The sequence below is a fragment of the Pygocentrus nattereri genome, chromosome 17 (assembly GCF_015220715.1).
Source record: "Pygocentrus nattereri isolate fPygNat1 chromosome 17, fPygNat1.pri, whole genome shotgun sequence".
NCBI classification, from domain to species: Eukaryota; Metazoa; Chordata; class Actinopteri; order Characiformes; family Serrasalmidae; genus Pygocentrus; species Pygocentrus nattereri.
In genome coordinates this window covers 14,045,593-14,058,657 of record NC_051227.1, presented here as the reverse complement: position 1 = coordinate 14,058,657, position 13,065 = coordinate 14,045,593, and the positions used below count along the sequence as shown (strand labels likewise).

The following is a 13,065-nucleotide window of genomic DNA, read 5'->3' as shown; positions in this document are numbered from 1 at the left end:
TTCCTGACTTTGTTTAAGCATAAAGTTTTGCTGCGGCATGTAAACATTAAGGCGTACTGTCTACACTTCATGTATTTTGCTTCATGTACTTTGGTTATCTCTGGATAGAGATTACCCACATATAAACACAGATGCACCACATTGAGAACTCATTTAAAGGGCCCATATCATTGAAATGTGAATTTTCCTTACTTTTTTAAATGAAAGAGGTTGGTGTTACACGTAAACACTTTTAAAGGCTCCTGAACGGTCCATTCACCGGCCCATCTATACCGCCTAAACTGAGCTGCAGCGCTTTGTGGATTCACTGTTTTCTGTAATGTCACAAACAACGTTTACATATATCCCCAGATCCTGCCTACAGCAGCTTGGCTCCGCCCATCCTTTATAACTGAAGTTATAAAGTGTGTTGTGTACTTTCTGAATGAGGCACAATACAGGACAGCCAATCAGAACAGAAGACATTTACATATATAAAAAAAATATATATATATATATATATATATATATATATATATATATATATATATATATATATATATATATATATATATATAAACATCATCACACAAAATTGATTTTCAAGGCAGCAGCCATTTTTAAAAACAGAACAGGAAACAACACAGGTGATTGGTTGCTGTAAATGAGCTGATTTGCATATTACACAAAACCGGGCAATCAGACTTAGCTGGAGCACATCTGATTATCAAGTGTAAGCACATGCAGTTAAAATCAGGTCACAATCCAGACACAGGCAGCATGAAATGACCAGGCGTGATGTTTCAATAACGTACTGTTCAACTTTTTAATATACTGTTTTTGTGATGTCGCAAAAACCAAAACATCTACAAATATCCGCTACTTCAGCCTATGATACTTTAGCCCCACCCCCTCATGCAGACGTTACAAGGAGTTTCAGCCTGGACTGTTTTCTGAATGATGCACAGCCAATCAGTAGAGAGCTCATTTACATATATCAGTAGGAAAATGGATTGCGACTGTTTTTCCAAACAAACGTTACAAATGCACCTCTTGGAACAATATACATTATGAAATATGTACAACCCCAATTCCAATGAAGTTGGGACGTTGTGTAAAACATAATACGATGAATAAATGAAATAAAAACAGAATACAATGATTTGCAAATCCTTTTCAACCTATAATCAATTAAATACACCACAAAGACAAGATATTTAATGTTCAAACGGATAAACTTTATAGTTTTATAGCAAATATTCACTCATTTTGAATTTGGTGCCTTCGTTCTCGTATTTTGTGCTTCATAATGCACCACACATTTTCAATGGGAGACAGGTCTGGACTGCAGGTAGGCCAGTCTAGTACCTGCACTCTTTTACTACGAAGCCACGCTGTTGTAACACGTGCAGAATGTGGCTTGGCATTGTCTCGCTGAAATAAGCAGGACGTCCCTGAAAAAGACGTTGCTTGGATGGCAGCAGATGTTGCTCCAAAACCTGTATGTACCTTACAGCATTAATGGTGCCTTCACAGATGTACAAGTTCCCCATGCCATGGGCACTAACACACCCCCCCCACCATCAGAGATTCTGGCTTTTGAACTTTGCGCTGATAACAATCTGGACAGTCCTTTTCCTCTTTGGCCCGGAGGACACAACGTCCATGATTTCCAAAAACAATTTGAAATGTGGACTCGTCAGACCACAGGACACTTTTCCACTTTGCGTCAGTCCATCTCAGATGAGCTCGGGCCCAGAGAAGCCGGCGGCGTTTCTGGGTGTTGTTGATATGTGGCTTTTGCTTTGCATGGCAGAGTTTTAACTTGCACTTGTAGATGGAGCGACGAACTGTGTTCACTGACAATGGTTTTCTTTGGAACGTGTTGCAGGCATCAAATTCAAAATGAGTGAATATTTGCAAAAAGCAATAAAGTTTATCCGTTTGAACATAAAATATCTTGTCTTTGTAGTGTATTCAATTCAATATAGTTGAAAAGAATTTGCAAATCATTGTATTCTGTTTTTATTTACGTTTGACACAACGTCCCAACTTCATTGGAATTGGGGTTGTGGAATATGTGTCCTTAAATCATTACTTTTGACCATCTAGACCACATGCTTCAGGCTCCAGTCCTGGTGGCCCAAACCTCCGCAGACTTCAGCTCACTACCTCATTAAATACACCCGATTCAGTTAATTAGCTGATTAGCACGGCTTTCATGAGCTGAATTCAGAGCATCAGGTGAGGGTAAACGCTAATATCTGCAGTGCTTTGGCCCAGAAGGTCCATAGTTTGACACACTTGCTCTAGAATTTCTTTCAAACACTTAAAGTCGTCTTTACAACATCGCTACTTTCCGAGTTGGAGAGACTCCTATAAAAACAGTTGTTCTCCATGGGAAAAGTAGAGACATTGGGCTAACTAGCATGCTCCAGGTTGTCAGTTTGGACCAAGAAGGTTTTTTTTGTAAGTTTTTGTTTTTCCTACTGAGCCATGAGTTTTAGACAGAACTGTTTTCATTCTTCTTTGCATGGTGAAATTGTTTGATTGATGAAAAATGTGATTATATATATATACACACACACACACACACACACACACACACACACATAAAGTACTGTGCAAAAGTCTCAGGCACCCATTTTCAAAATCTATTGTGTAGTTTGTATATATATATATATAATTAGTGATTTTCTGGATGTTGGTGTCTTTGTTTAACCATTTTCAAGCCTCTCCTCGAGGAAGCCCAGTATTATATGTAGTTAAAAAGCAGCTCCTGGTTTGACTAATCAGTGCTTCAGTAAATTGTGCTCATGATGTAACTGATTATATTAATATCTGTTTTTGGAACAAAACCTGCTCAGGAGTTAATATGGTTGTTAATATGGTTGTATAAATAGGAGTTAATATGGTTGTATAAATCTTCATCATTTCACAAACATAGTATGTATTTATATTCCATATATCTCGTGCACCTACACAACACACATATCTGCTGTCGGAAGCAAACCTCGTATCTCCATTTTTTAAGTTTTTCAGTTTTTGATATAATCTGAAAATACCTGTTGTTTCTTACATCGTGTGTAAATTTCATAATGAATGGACCTAAAGAAACGGCCCAAAATGACTTAGAAAACGTCTGGTTCCATTGACTTACAGTAAAGGTACAGTATGTTTTTCCTTCTCCTGTAAAGTTATCGTTTTGGTGATACGAGGTTTTCTTCTGACTACATACATACATACATACATACAACCATTACAATCTTATCATAACAAACGCAGAACCCTTTTTGGTGCTATATAGAGCTATTTTCATATATACCACACATTCTATATCCGTCTGAAGAACCATTTCACAATGCAAAGAACTATTTAAGCATGCAAATGGTTCTACATAGATCCATTGACAATACTAAAGAACTCAAACAGCCATTTTAACTGAGTACGGTAAACTACAGTAATAATACAAAAAACCCTAAACAGCATCAACAGGTGCGACGTGCTGACAGGATTAACATTTTCCTGGCCCTGTCTTTGTACACTGGGATAAAAAAGCAGGGAATAACGACGGAGCCAGGGCGACCTGGTGGACGGCAGCCAGAACGTGCCTGAAAGGGCCGCTATTATTTCAGCTATTGTGAAGGAGAACACAGAAAAAGGCCTGTGCCAGCTCCCATTACATCAAATTGAATTTAACCTCCAGCACAATTAATTCAGATGTTAGCTTTACTTGTGTTTTTCATCTCGTGGCAGGACGCCACGTACGCCGGCTTATTAAAACACGGCCTGGCTTTAAAATAGGAAGAGCCCTCGTCACACCTGAGTGACAGCGAGAAGGTAACTCTGCGCCGTTAATGAGTTATTTTTAAACTTAATGAACTCTGTCGTTTGTGTTTTTATTCTCAGCTCGGCTTTACAGCTCTAATCAATAGTGGCGCTGGAGCCATCTGCTGAAAACCAGGAGCGCCTACAAAGAGGATCGCGCTCAGTCGCTTCGCCGCTAATTTGAGAAACACGCGGGATAATTAAGTGGAATATCCTGAAAAATCAAGCCGGTAATCCGTCATTTAACCTGACATGTTATTGACGGAGGTCTGTGTGGAGAACTGATGGAGAAAAAGCAGTTTATTCGCTGCTGATCTGTAAACAGAGAAAACTGCAGCCTGAGCCAGAGCTGAGCAACAAGGTTCTTCCACTAATTGGGCCTTCTTCACCAATATCCTCTTAAGTGTGTACTTGAGAAAGGTCCTAAGAAAAAGTCCACGTCAGATCAACGTTGTGTTCTTAAAGCGCAGAACTGTTCTCACTTCTGGTCACTTGAGTGTGTAGATTCTGTTCTAAGAACAAATCCCAAATAAAAGAACATTGCTGAATGTCAGAGACTTTGAAAACTGTGTAAGAGGGTTTTAAGAAGAAATTCGTGCTTAAGATCGGTTGGTGAATATGGTTCAATGTTTCAAAGGCAAAAACGTTCAGAAAATGGGAAAATCAAGGAAAGATCTTAAAATGTTAGAAGGTCTTAGGTAAGAATGTCTGTTAAAAAGTCTCACAGAAAAATGTTCTTAAAATCTGTCAAAAGTTGTAGAGAAAAACATTCTTAACTTTGGTTAAACGTTCTTAACACCCGTTATACATTCTTATGGAAAAATGTTGTAACATCTACTAAAAGTTCTTGGGTAAAAATGTTCTAATAGCTTAAAAATTTGTATGGAAAAAATCTGTTAAACAGTTTGAGGGACAAAAAATGCAAGGCTACTCCTTTTTCATTTCGATTCACTTCAATTTGGTTCGGTCCAGTTCAGTTCGATTCGATTCAGTTTGGTTCGGTTCAGGCCGTTTCAGTTTGTTTAAATTCAGTTCAGCTCAGTTTGGTTTGGTTTGGTTCAATTTGGTTTGGTTTGATTCAAATTAGTTTGGTTCGGTTCGGTTCAGTTCGGTTCGGTTTGGTTTGTTTCAAATTAGTTTGGTTCGGTTCAGTTCGGTTTGGTTTGGTTTGATTCGATTCGCATTAGTTCAGTTCGGTTTGGTTTGTAAAAATAAGTAAGTTTTAAAATAGTTTTAAGATAGTTTTAAAACTAAGTTACATAGTCCATATAGTGAAAATTTTCTCAAGGCTACTTCTTAAAAATTTCATTCTTAATGAAAAGTTTACAGATTGTAAAGGATAGCAGGTGTTTTTTCAAACGTTTACAAAGACGAAAAGTGAGAAAAAGACATTTCCATAAACCTTTAAAACAGCAGTGGCAGACTGACAGAGCAATAAACCCCAATGATCCTCACTCAGACTTAATGGACTTCAGCCTGGTTTTGCGTCGGCGCTCGGACAATTAAAGGGTCTAAAGTTTACACCAGGTGGTCACTATGCTGGACTGTACTCACAGGTAAATTGGCCGATCGGTCAGCTGCAGTTCTGCTTGGTCTCTCAGAGTGACGCTGTTGTCTGAGCTCCACCGAGGCCTGTGGGTCGCTCATGTGATGCCTGTGATTCAGATAATGTGTGCGCGCGAGTCGTTCCGGGAGTTTTCTAGGCTTTGTGTTACCGCTGTTGCCATGACGACTGGGTGATGAACATCAGGGATGCTGGACCACCAGCATTTCTACAGGAACGCGTGACCACCACAGCTTCCTGCTCATTAGCCCTCCAGCTGAGTCAGAACATATACCTTAATGCCTCCCTTTCAACGAGGCATCAATAAAAAAAAGCACAAGTACTAAAAATAATCCACGGAACGTCGCGCGGCGGCCGCCAACACCTGCTGACACAGACGCCTGGAGCTCAGACAACATCGGAGTCTTCACGAGGACGAAGGTCCAGGAATACTGCTTTAGTGAAACACGCTAGAACATTATGACTTGATTAATGCTCAATTCTTAGCTTTATTAATGCTAATTATTAATAATGCTACTTCATTTACATTATTAACACCTCTTAGCTTCACTGATGCTAACTCAATAACTTTAGAAATAACTTAATAACTTTATTAATGCTAACATATTAGCTTTAATGCTAACTTAACTTTATTAATGCTAACTTATTAACTTTATTAATGCTAACATATTAGCTTTATTTATGCTAACATATTAGCTTTATTAATGCTAACATATTAGCTTTATTAATGCTAACATATTAGCTTTATTAATGCTAACTTAACTTTATTAATGCTAAATTATTAACTTTATTAATGCTAACTTTGTTAATGCTAAATTATTAACTTTATTAATGCTAATATATTAGCTTTATTAATGCTAATATATTAGCTTTATTAATGCTAACATATTAGCTTTATTAATGCTAACTCATTAACTTTATTAATGCTAACATATTAGCTTCATTAATGCTAACTCATTAACTTTATAGCGTCTAATAACCTTATTCGTTTCTGAATGATTCAGATGCTCGCAGATGAAAGAAGAGAAAAAGGCTTTACTGTTAGAGTCGTGATCTGAAGTTGTAGTTAAAGATCAGGTCAAATCCAAAAAAGACAAAGTATGAACGCAGGTAACCGGGCAAACAGAGTCCAAAGGGCAAAGGGGGGCAAAGTCCACAACACGGAAAAGTAGTCAGAATACAGATAAAGGAACCAGAGTGACCACTGAGCAGCTCTCAACAGACGCAACACCTCACAGTGAGCGAGACTAAAACCCGGGCTTTACGTTCCTCTAACGCCGACTGGGCAGAACAGGTGGAACAGATCAGCATTCAGGAGAAGCTGAACGGTGATTGGTGTGGGGTCGAAGGTCAGGAGTCACATGATCTCCCACAGAATTCTGGGAGTTGGAGTCCATGGAGGTGTCAGGGCTGGAAGGATTCGTGACACTAACCTATTTACTTTGCTAATGGTAACATATTAACTATATTCAGAATCACTTATAAGCTTCATTAATGCCAACTTAATAATCTTCATAATAATCCAGCTTTTATTAACACTTACTGGACTTACATGGGCTGGAGGTCAGGGAACCGGCCCTGTGACCAGGAGATCCCAGCGCCAACAGTACATGACTGAGGAGTCTTTGAGCAAGACACCTAACCCCCAACTGCTCCCCGGGCGCTGTGGATAGGGCTGCCCACCACACCAGGCAAGTGTGCTCACTGCCCCTAGTGTGGTGTTCACTAGTGTGTATGTGGTGTTTCACTTCACGGATGGTGAAATTTCCCCACTGTGGGACTAATAAGGGTCTCTTAATGATAACCTTTTCATTGTAACTTACTCTTTGATAAAGTTAATAATTGATAATGATAAATTGTTAAATTTGTTAATGTTTTATTATTAACCACATTAATTATGAGCTGATATTATAATACTGTATTTAGGAAGTATTAAGATACTGAATTGTGTTTCATTCATCAGCAGCTTCCAAATCAGAGGCTCCAAATGACCGACAAACTACGGTTACGTTTTCTCAACATCTCGTTTTTGCATCATTTTTTTTGCCCATTGTTGGCGAGTCCAAATAGTTAAACTACACACACACACACACACACACACACACACATATATATATATATATATATATATATATATATATATATATATATATATATATAAATACTGTGAAATGTCAGTAGCAGGCCTGGTTTGTGTGCTGGTCAAACACACCGCACTGGTCTGAGCGACCACAGTGAGGCTGAATCAGGTCAGTCACTCCACTGTTACTCACATTCATCAATACTCTATTTTTACAGTACAGTATTGATTAACAGTCAGCTCAGTGCTGTTTATCCTCATACACCAATATCACAACGCCTTTCAGTCTGAACTCCTAATTCATCATCATCATCATCATCATCGTCGTCAAAAACCGAACTGTTCAAATATCTGAATATACAAACACACAAACAGACTGACGTCCAGAAAACCACTGATTAGGGGCCGACCCTAATCTAACTCTGCACATAAAAACATACAGTAAAAAGTAACGTAATAAAGTAAAAGATGAAGAAGTAAAATATAAGGCAATTAAATGAACCAAAATAAAAATAAAATATGTAATAATAAAATAGCAACACATGAAAAATGAACAAACAAATAGGCAAAACTTCAAACACAAAATAAGTATAAGAAATAGAAAAAAGTAATTAGTAAAAACAATTAAAGTGGCATTCGGGACGGTTCCGTTCAGTTTGGTTCAGTGCAGTTCGGTTCGGTTCAGGTCAATTTGGTTCGGCTTGATTCGATGTGGTTCAGTTCGGTTCTGTCAGTTTCTGTGTGTTTCAGTTCAGCTCAGTTTGTTTTGAGTTTATCTGGATCAGTTTGGTTCTGTCTGTTTCAGTTTGTCTCAGTTCAGCTCAGATCAGTTTGTTTTGGGTTTATATGGTTCAGTTCGGTTCTGTCTGTTTCAGTTTGTCTCAGTTCAGCTCAGATCAGTTTGTTTCGGGTTGATTTGGTTCAGTTCGGTTCTGTCTGTTTCAGTTCAGCTCAGCTCAGTTTGGTTGGGTTTATCTGGTTCAGTTCGGTTCTGTCTGTTTCAGTTTGTTTTGGGTTTATCTGGTTCAGTTCGGTTCTGTCTGTTTCAGTTTGTCTCAGTTCAGTTCAGCTCAGCTCAGTTTGTTTTGGGTTTATCTGGTTCAGTTCGGTTCTGTCTGTTTCAGTTTGTCTTAGTTCAGCTCAGATCAGTTTGTTTCGGGTTGATTAGGTTCAGTTCGGTTCTGTCTGTTTCAGTTCAGCTCAGCTCAGTTTGGTTGGGTTCTCCCAGTGAAACTCTCAGTGTTACAGTGTAAATGCAGCTGCGTGATTTCATCTGCAGAATAAACGACAGTAACTTTCAGACACATTTAAAGTATTCATTCATTCATTTATTCATTCATTACCTCATGCACTTATTCATTTTTTCTTTCATTCATTCATTCGTCCATTACCTCATTCATTTATTTATTCATCACTTCCTTCGCTTTTACCTCATTCATTCATTCATTACTTCACTCATTAATTCATCCATCACTTCATTCGTTCATTGCCTCATGCATTAATTCATATATTCATTCATTCTTTAATTCATTCATTCATCACTTCATTCATTCATTACCTCATTCATTCATCACTTCATTAATAAATTAATTCATTAATTTATTCCTTCATCTTCTAACCAACAAATATTTTAACAATTAACCACCTGAAATGGCATCTTTCTCTTTGAACAAGGAACAATACAGGGCATCTAATCAGAATAGACCTCATTTACATACCTTCGTTATCAGATCAATACAAAGGATGGCAAAAACTGTTTTTAACTTTCAGTGCAAGTTAAGGTAACAAACCTTTATTTTAATCCGTTTTAAACCATTTCTGTTGGTCAACTCGTTCAATTTTGAGATGATATAAAGACCAACTGGTGTTTAAGTTTAAATTATGTATAAAATAACTAAAGGCACAGTAACGAAAAAGACAGCCAGTTAATAAAGAGAATTTAGGAATTACGTGCATTACGACTCTTTTTGGTACATAAAGCCACAGAAAAGTCAGAGGGGAGGAAAATAAAACACAGCAGAACTGCAGACTATGGGCCCTTTAAGCGCCGCAGCTCGTCCCATTGAACCGTCTAATAAATCCACAGCAGCGTTTGTGATGACAGGCTCATTTGCACTTCATCACAGAAAGGCCGGAAACACCACTTTTCCAGGGTGAAGTTGAATATATCTGCTTTATTCTCACACAGTCAGATCAACCTCATACTGAAGCTGACCGAGAACTTCAAGTGGAAAAGAAAAAAATTAAATAAAGGCCCATTTTTTTCTACTGAAGTCCAGAGTTAGAATCAAAGCTTTTCTCTGGAACAGGCTCCAAATAGCTCAGAGTGGCTCGATTGCAGCTCATGTCTGAGTCAATCTAACGTTGGGACCAACTGCAAACTTTTCAGACCCCTCTTTTTTTTTTTCAAACAAACAGCTTTGGAAGAGCTCTTTGGCCCAATTTCGGTCCTTTCAACAGGAAACCGCCGAGAACGTATGACTAATACCAAACAAAATCGACCATGACTCTCTTTTGGTTTCCTGCTGAAATGAGCCACTGGCTGCCTTTTGATTTCGGGGCTTTTCTGCTCACGTTTTCAGTCTGTTTCTATTACTCTCTCGTCTGGCTGCTGTCCGACGTGCGCGCCTGTCAGCTCTGGGCTTTAATTGCACACTTGCTCCCTTCGTTCTTTTAAGGACTTAAGTCCTTAAAGTCATATAAAAGATGTTTAAAAGATCATTTAATATCTGTACTGTAGATGTTCTTCTACTGTTTTATCTGCTTTGTTTATTGTGATGTTTATTATTACTATTGCTCAGGAGTTAATATGGTTGTATAAATAGGAGTTAATATGGTTGTATAAATCTTTATCATTTCACAAACATAGTATGTATTTATATTCCATATATCTCGTGCACCTACACAACACACATATCTGCTGTCGGAAGAAAACCTCGTATCTCCATTTTTGTCATTTTTCAGTTTTTCACATAGTTTGAAAGCACCTGTTGTTCTTTACATTGTGTGTAAATTTCATGATGAATGGACTAAAAGAAATGGCTCAAAATGACTTGGAAATATGTCTGGTTCCATTGACTTACATTAAAAGTAAAGGTTTTTTCCTTCTCCTGTAAAGTCACCGTTTTGGAGATACATTTACGGCATTTTGCTGACACTCTTATCCAGAGCGACTTACAATTTGATCATTTTACACAGGTAGGCCAAGGAGTCTTGCCCAAGGACCCTTATTGGTATAGTGTAGGGTGCTTGCCCTGGTCGGGGATTGAACCCTAGTCTACAGCGTAGAAGACAAAGGTGTTAACCACTACACTAACCAACCACCCAGATACAAGATTTTCTATATTTAAGTCATACGATTTATGTCAGTGTTATGTTGTATATTATTTTGTATTTTCCATTATTTTGTGTAATATTATTGTTATATAGGTGGAGGCTGTATATAAGCCTATCAGGGTTTTTGTCTCTCCCTGCACTGTATGAGATCTTAGTCTAATTGTGTATATTTTAAATACACTACAATGATCAGGCAGAACATTCTGACCACCTCCTTGTTTCTACACTCATTGTCCATTTTATCAGCTCCACTAACTGTATAGCTGCACTTTGTAGTTCTACAGTTACAGACTGTAGTCCATCTGTTTCACTGATACTTTGTTACCCCCTTTTACCCTGTTCTTCAGTGGTCAGGACCCCCATGGACCCTCACAGAGCATGTACTATTTGGGTGGTGGATCATTCTCAGCACTGCAATAACACTGACGTGGTGGTGGTGTGTTAGTGTGTGTTGTGCTGGTCTGAGTGGATCAGACACAGCAGTGCACCTGGAGTTTTTAAACACATTGGTGTCGCTGCTGGACTGAGAATAGTCCACCAACCAAAAATATCCAGCCAACAGGGTCCTGTGGGCAGCGTCCTGTGACCACTGATGAAGGACTAGAGGATGACCAACACAAACTGTGCAGCAGCACAAAAAAAAACAAAATAATCGTTCATTAATTGTAATTGAGGTAAAATATTCAGTTAATCAGGATATTGATATAAGGTCATGTCGCTCGGCACTCACGTGTACCTTTTCATCACTAAATGTTTTAAAACAGAGCAGTAGAATAAAGGCCTGGAGGCGAGGCGGGGTGTGTGGGGTCAGTACAGCTTAGAACACATCATTTCAGTGGACTGTGGTTCAGTTATGTTCCCTGACTAAAGGTCCTCAGATGGAGCCTTGAGGGTCCCACCCCAGTAAGAAGAGCACCAGTGCCTTTATTTCTGAGAGTGCAGAAAAGAACAGAATAAAGACCGACTCACAGCACATTTAACACAAGTCAATAGGCACCTGCTGAAGGACAGTCAGAGAGACCACGCCGGGAAAAGGTATGTTTGGCAAACTGCACAGATTTACAGACTTATGAAATATGTTTATTAATGGCTTTAGCATTAGAATAGTCTAACGTTTGGCCACATTTTAATGGACAACTATTGTTTATTTACTGAATCACACTTTGGGGAAAAACACAGCACAAAATGTGGCTTGTGCAAAAGTTATGGCACATTATGTTTTTATAAATGTTTGTGTGTCAATCATCACGCAGATAAGCAATATTCATATAATTTGGTTTATGGACACCTTACGGTGTTGAGGCGATTAGAATTTGGTTGCTTCATTTGGAAAGTGACACTAAACATCAATTTAGAATCTGTTAAATCATTTAAGTTTATTTTTAATTGCAGCTTCTACACAAAAGGCCTCTACACAGCTAAAACTGTTTATGTATCCAAACAACAACAACAACAAAAATGTTTGTCATTTTCATTTTTCTGGTCATAGTATTAGTCATGTTAAGTAGATCAGCGTTTACCAAGTGTTACTTTCAAACAGAAAGTGTAAGTCAGAGATACAAACCGTCTTTCCAAACATCCAAAAAATATGAAAAGTCAATTAAAAAAGCTTTTTCATTCTGAAGCTTTTCAGCAGAGCGAGCGAGAGGGAGGAATCTCTCAGCGAGTGCAGTGTGCAATTACACTTTTAAGGTTTGCTATTTCGGGTCAATTCTAAGCTCAAACACAGCTGTTCGAAGACCGCAGTGAAGACACAAAACACGCAGGAATAAAGAGAGCGCTCTGTAACTCCAACCTCTGACCACACTGCACACAGTGAGGAAACAGCAGACACGACACTGCAGCCCCTACACACAAACACTGCAGCCCGTACACACAAACACTGCAGCCTCTACACACAAACACTGCAGCCCGTACACACAAACACTGCAGCCTCTACACACAAACACTGCAGCCCGTACACACAAACACTGCAGCTTCTACACACAAACACTGCAGCTTCTACACACAAACACTGCAGCCCGTACACACAAACACTGCAGCTTCTACACACAAACACTGCAGCCCGTACACACAAACACTGCAGCCCGTACACACAAACACTGCAGCTTCTACACACAAACATTTCAGCCCGTACAAACAAACACTGCAGCCCGTACACACAAACACTCCAGCACCTATACATAAACACTGCAGACTCTACACACAAACACTGCAGCTTCTACACTCAAACATCGCAGAATCTACACAAAAACACTTCAGCCTCTTCACACAAACA

The 13,065-nt window shown here is 38.7% G+C and overlaps 1 protein-coding gene across 2 annotated transcripts in view; it reads right to left on the bottom strand.

Annotated features, from left to right (window-relative positions):
• The window catches only part of tox (thymocyte selection-associated high mobility group box), a 127,190-nt gene that overhangs the window by 86,340 nt on the left and 27,785 nt on the right, over positions 1–13,065 (bottom strand). Inside the window, exon 1 of one of the 2 annotated variants that reach the window (XM_017706336.2) lies at positions 5,362–5,527. The exons of the other annotated variant lie outside the window; for it this stretch is intronic. Within the exon in view, the coding sequence (XP_017561825.1) occupies positions 5,362–5,454 (93 nt within the window). The 5' untranslated portion in view covers positions 5,455–5,527. Of the gene's footprint in view, positions 1–5,361; positions 5,528–13,065 lie in introns of those variants that run through there. 2 annotated transcript variants of the gene reach the window in all.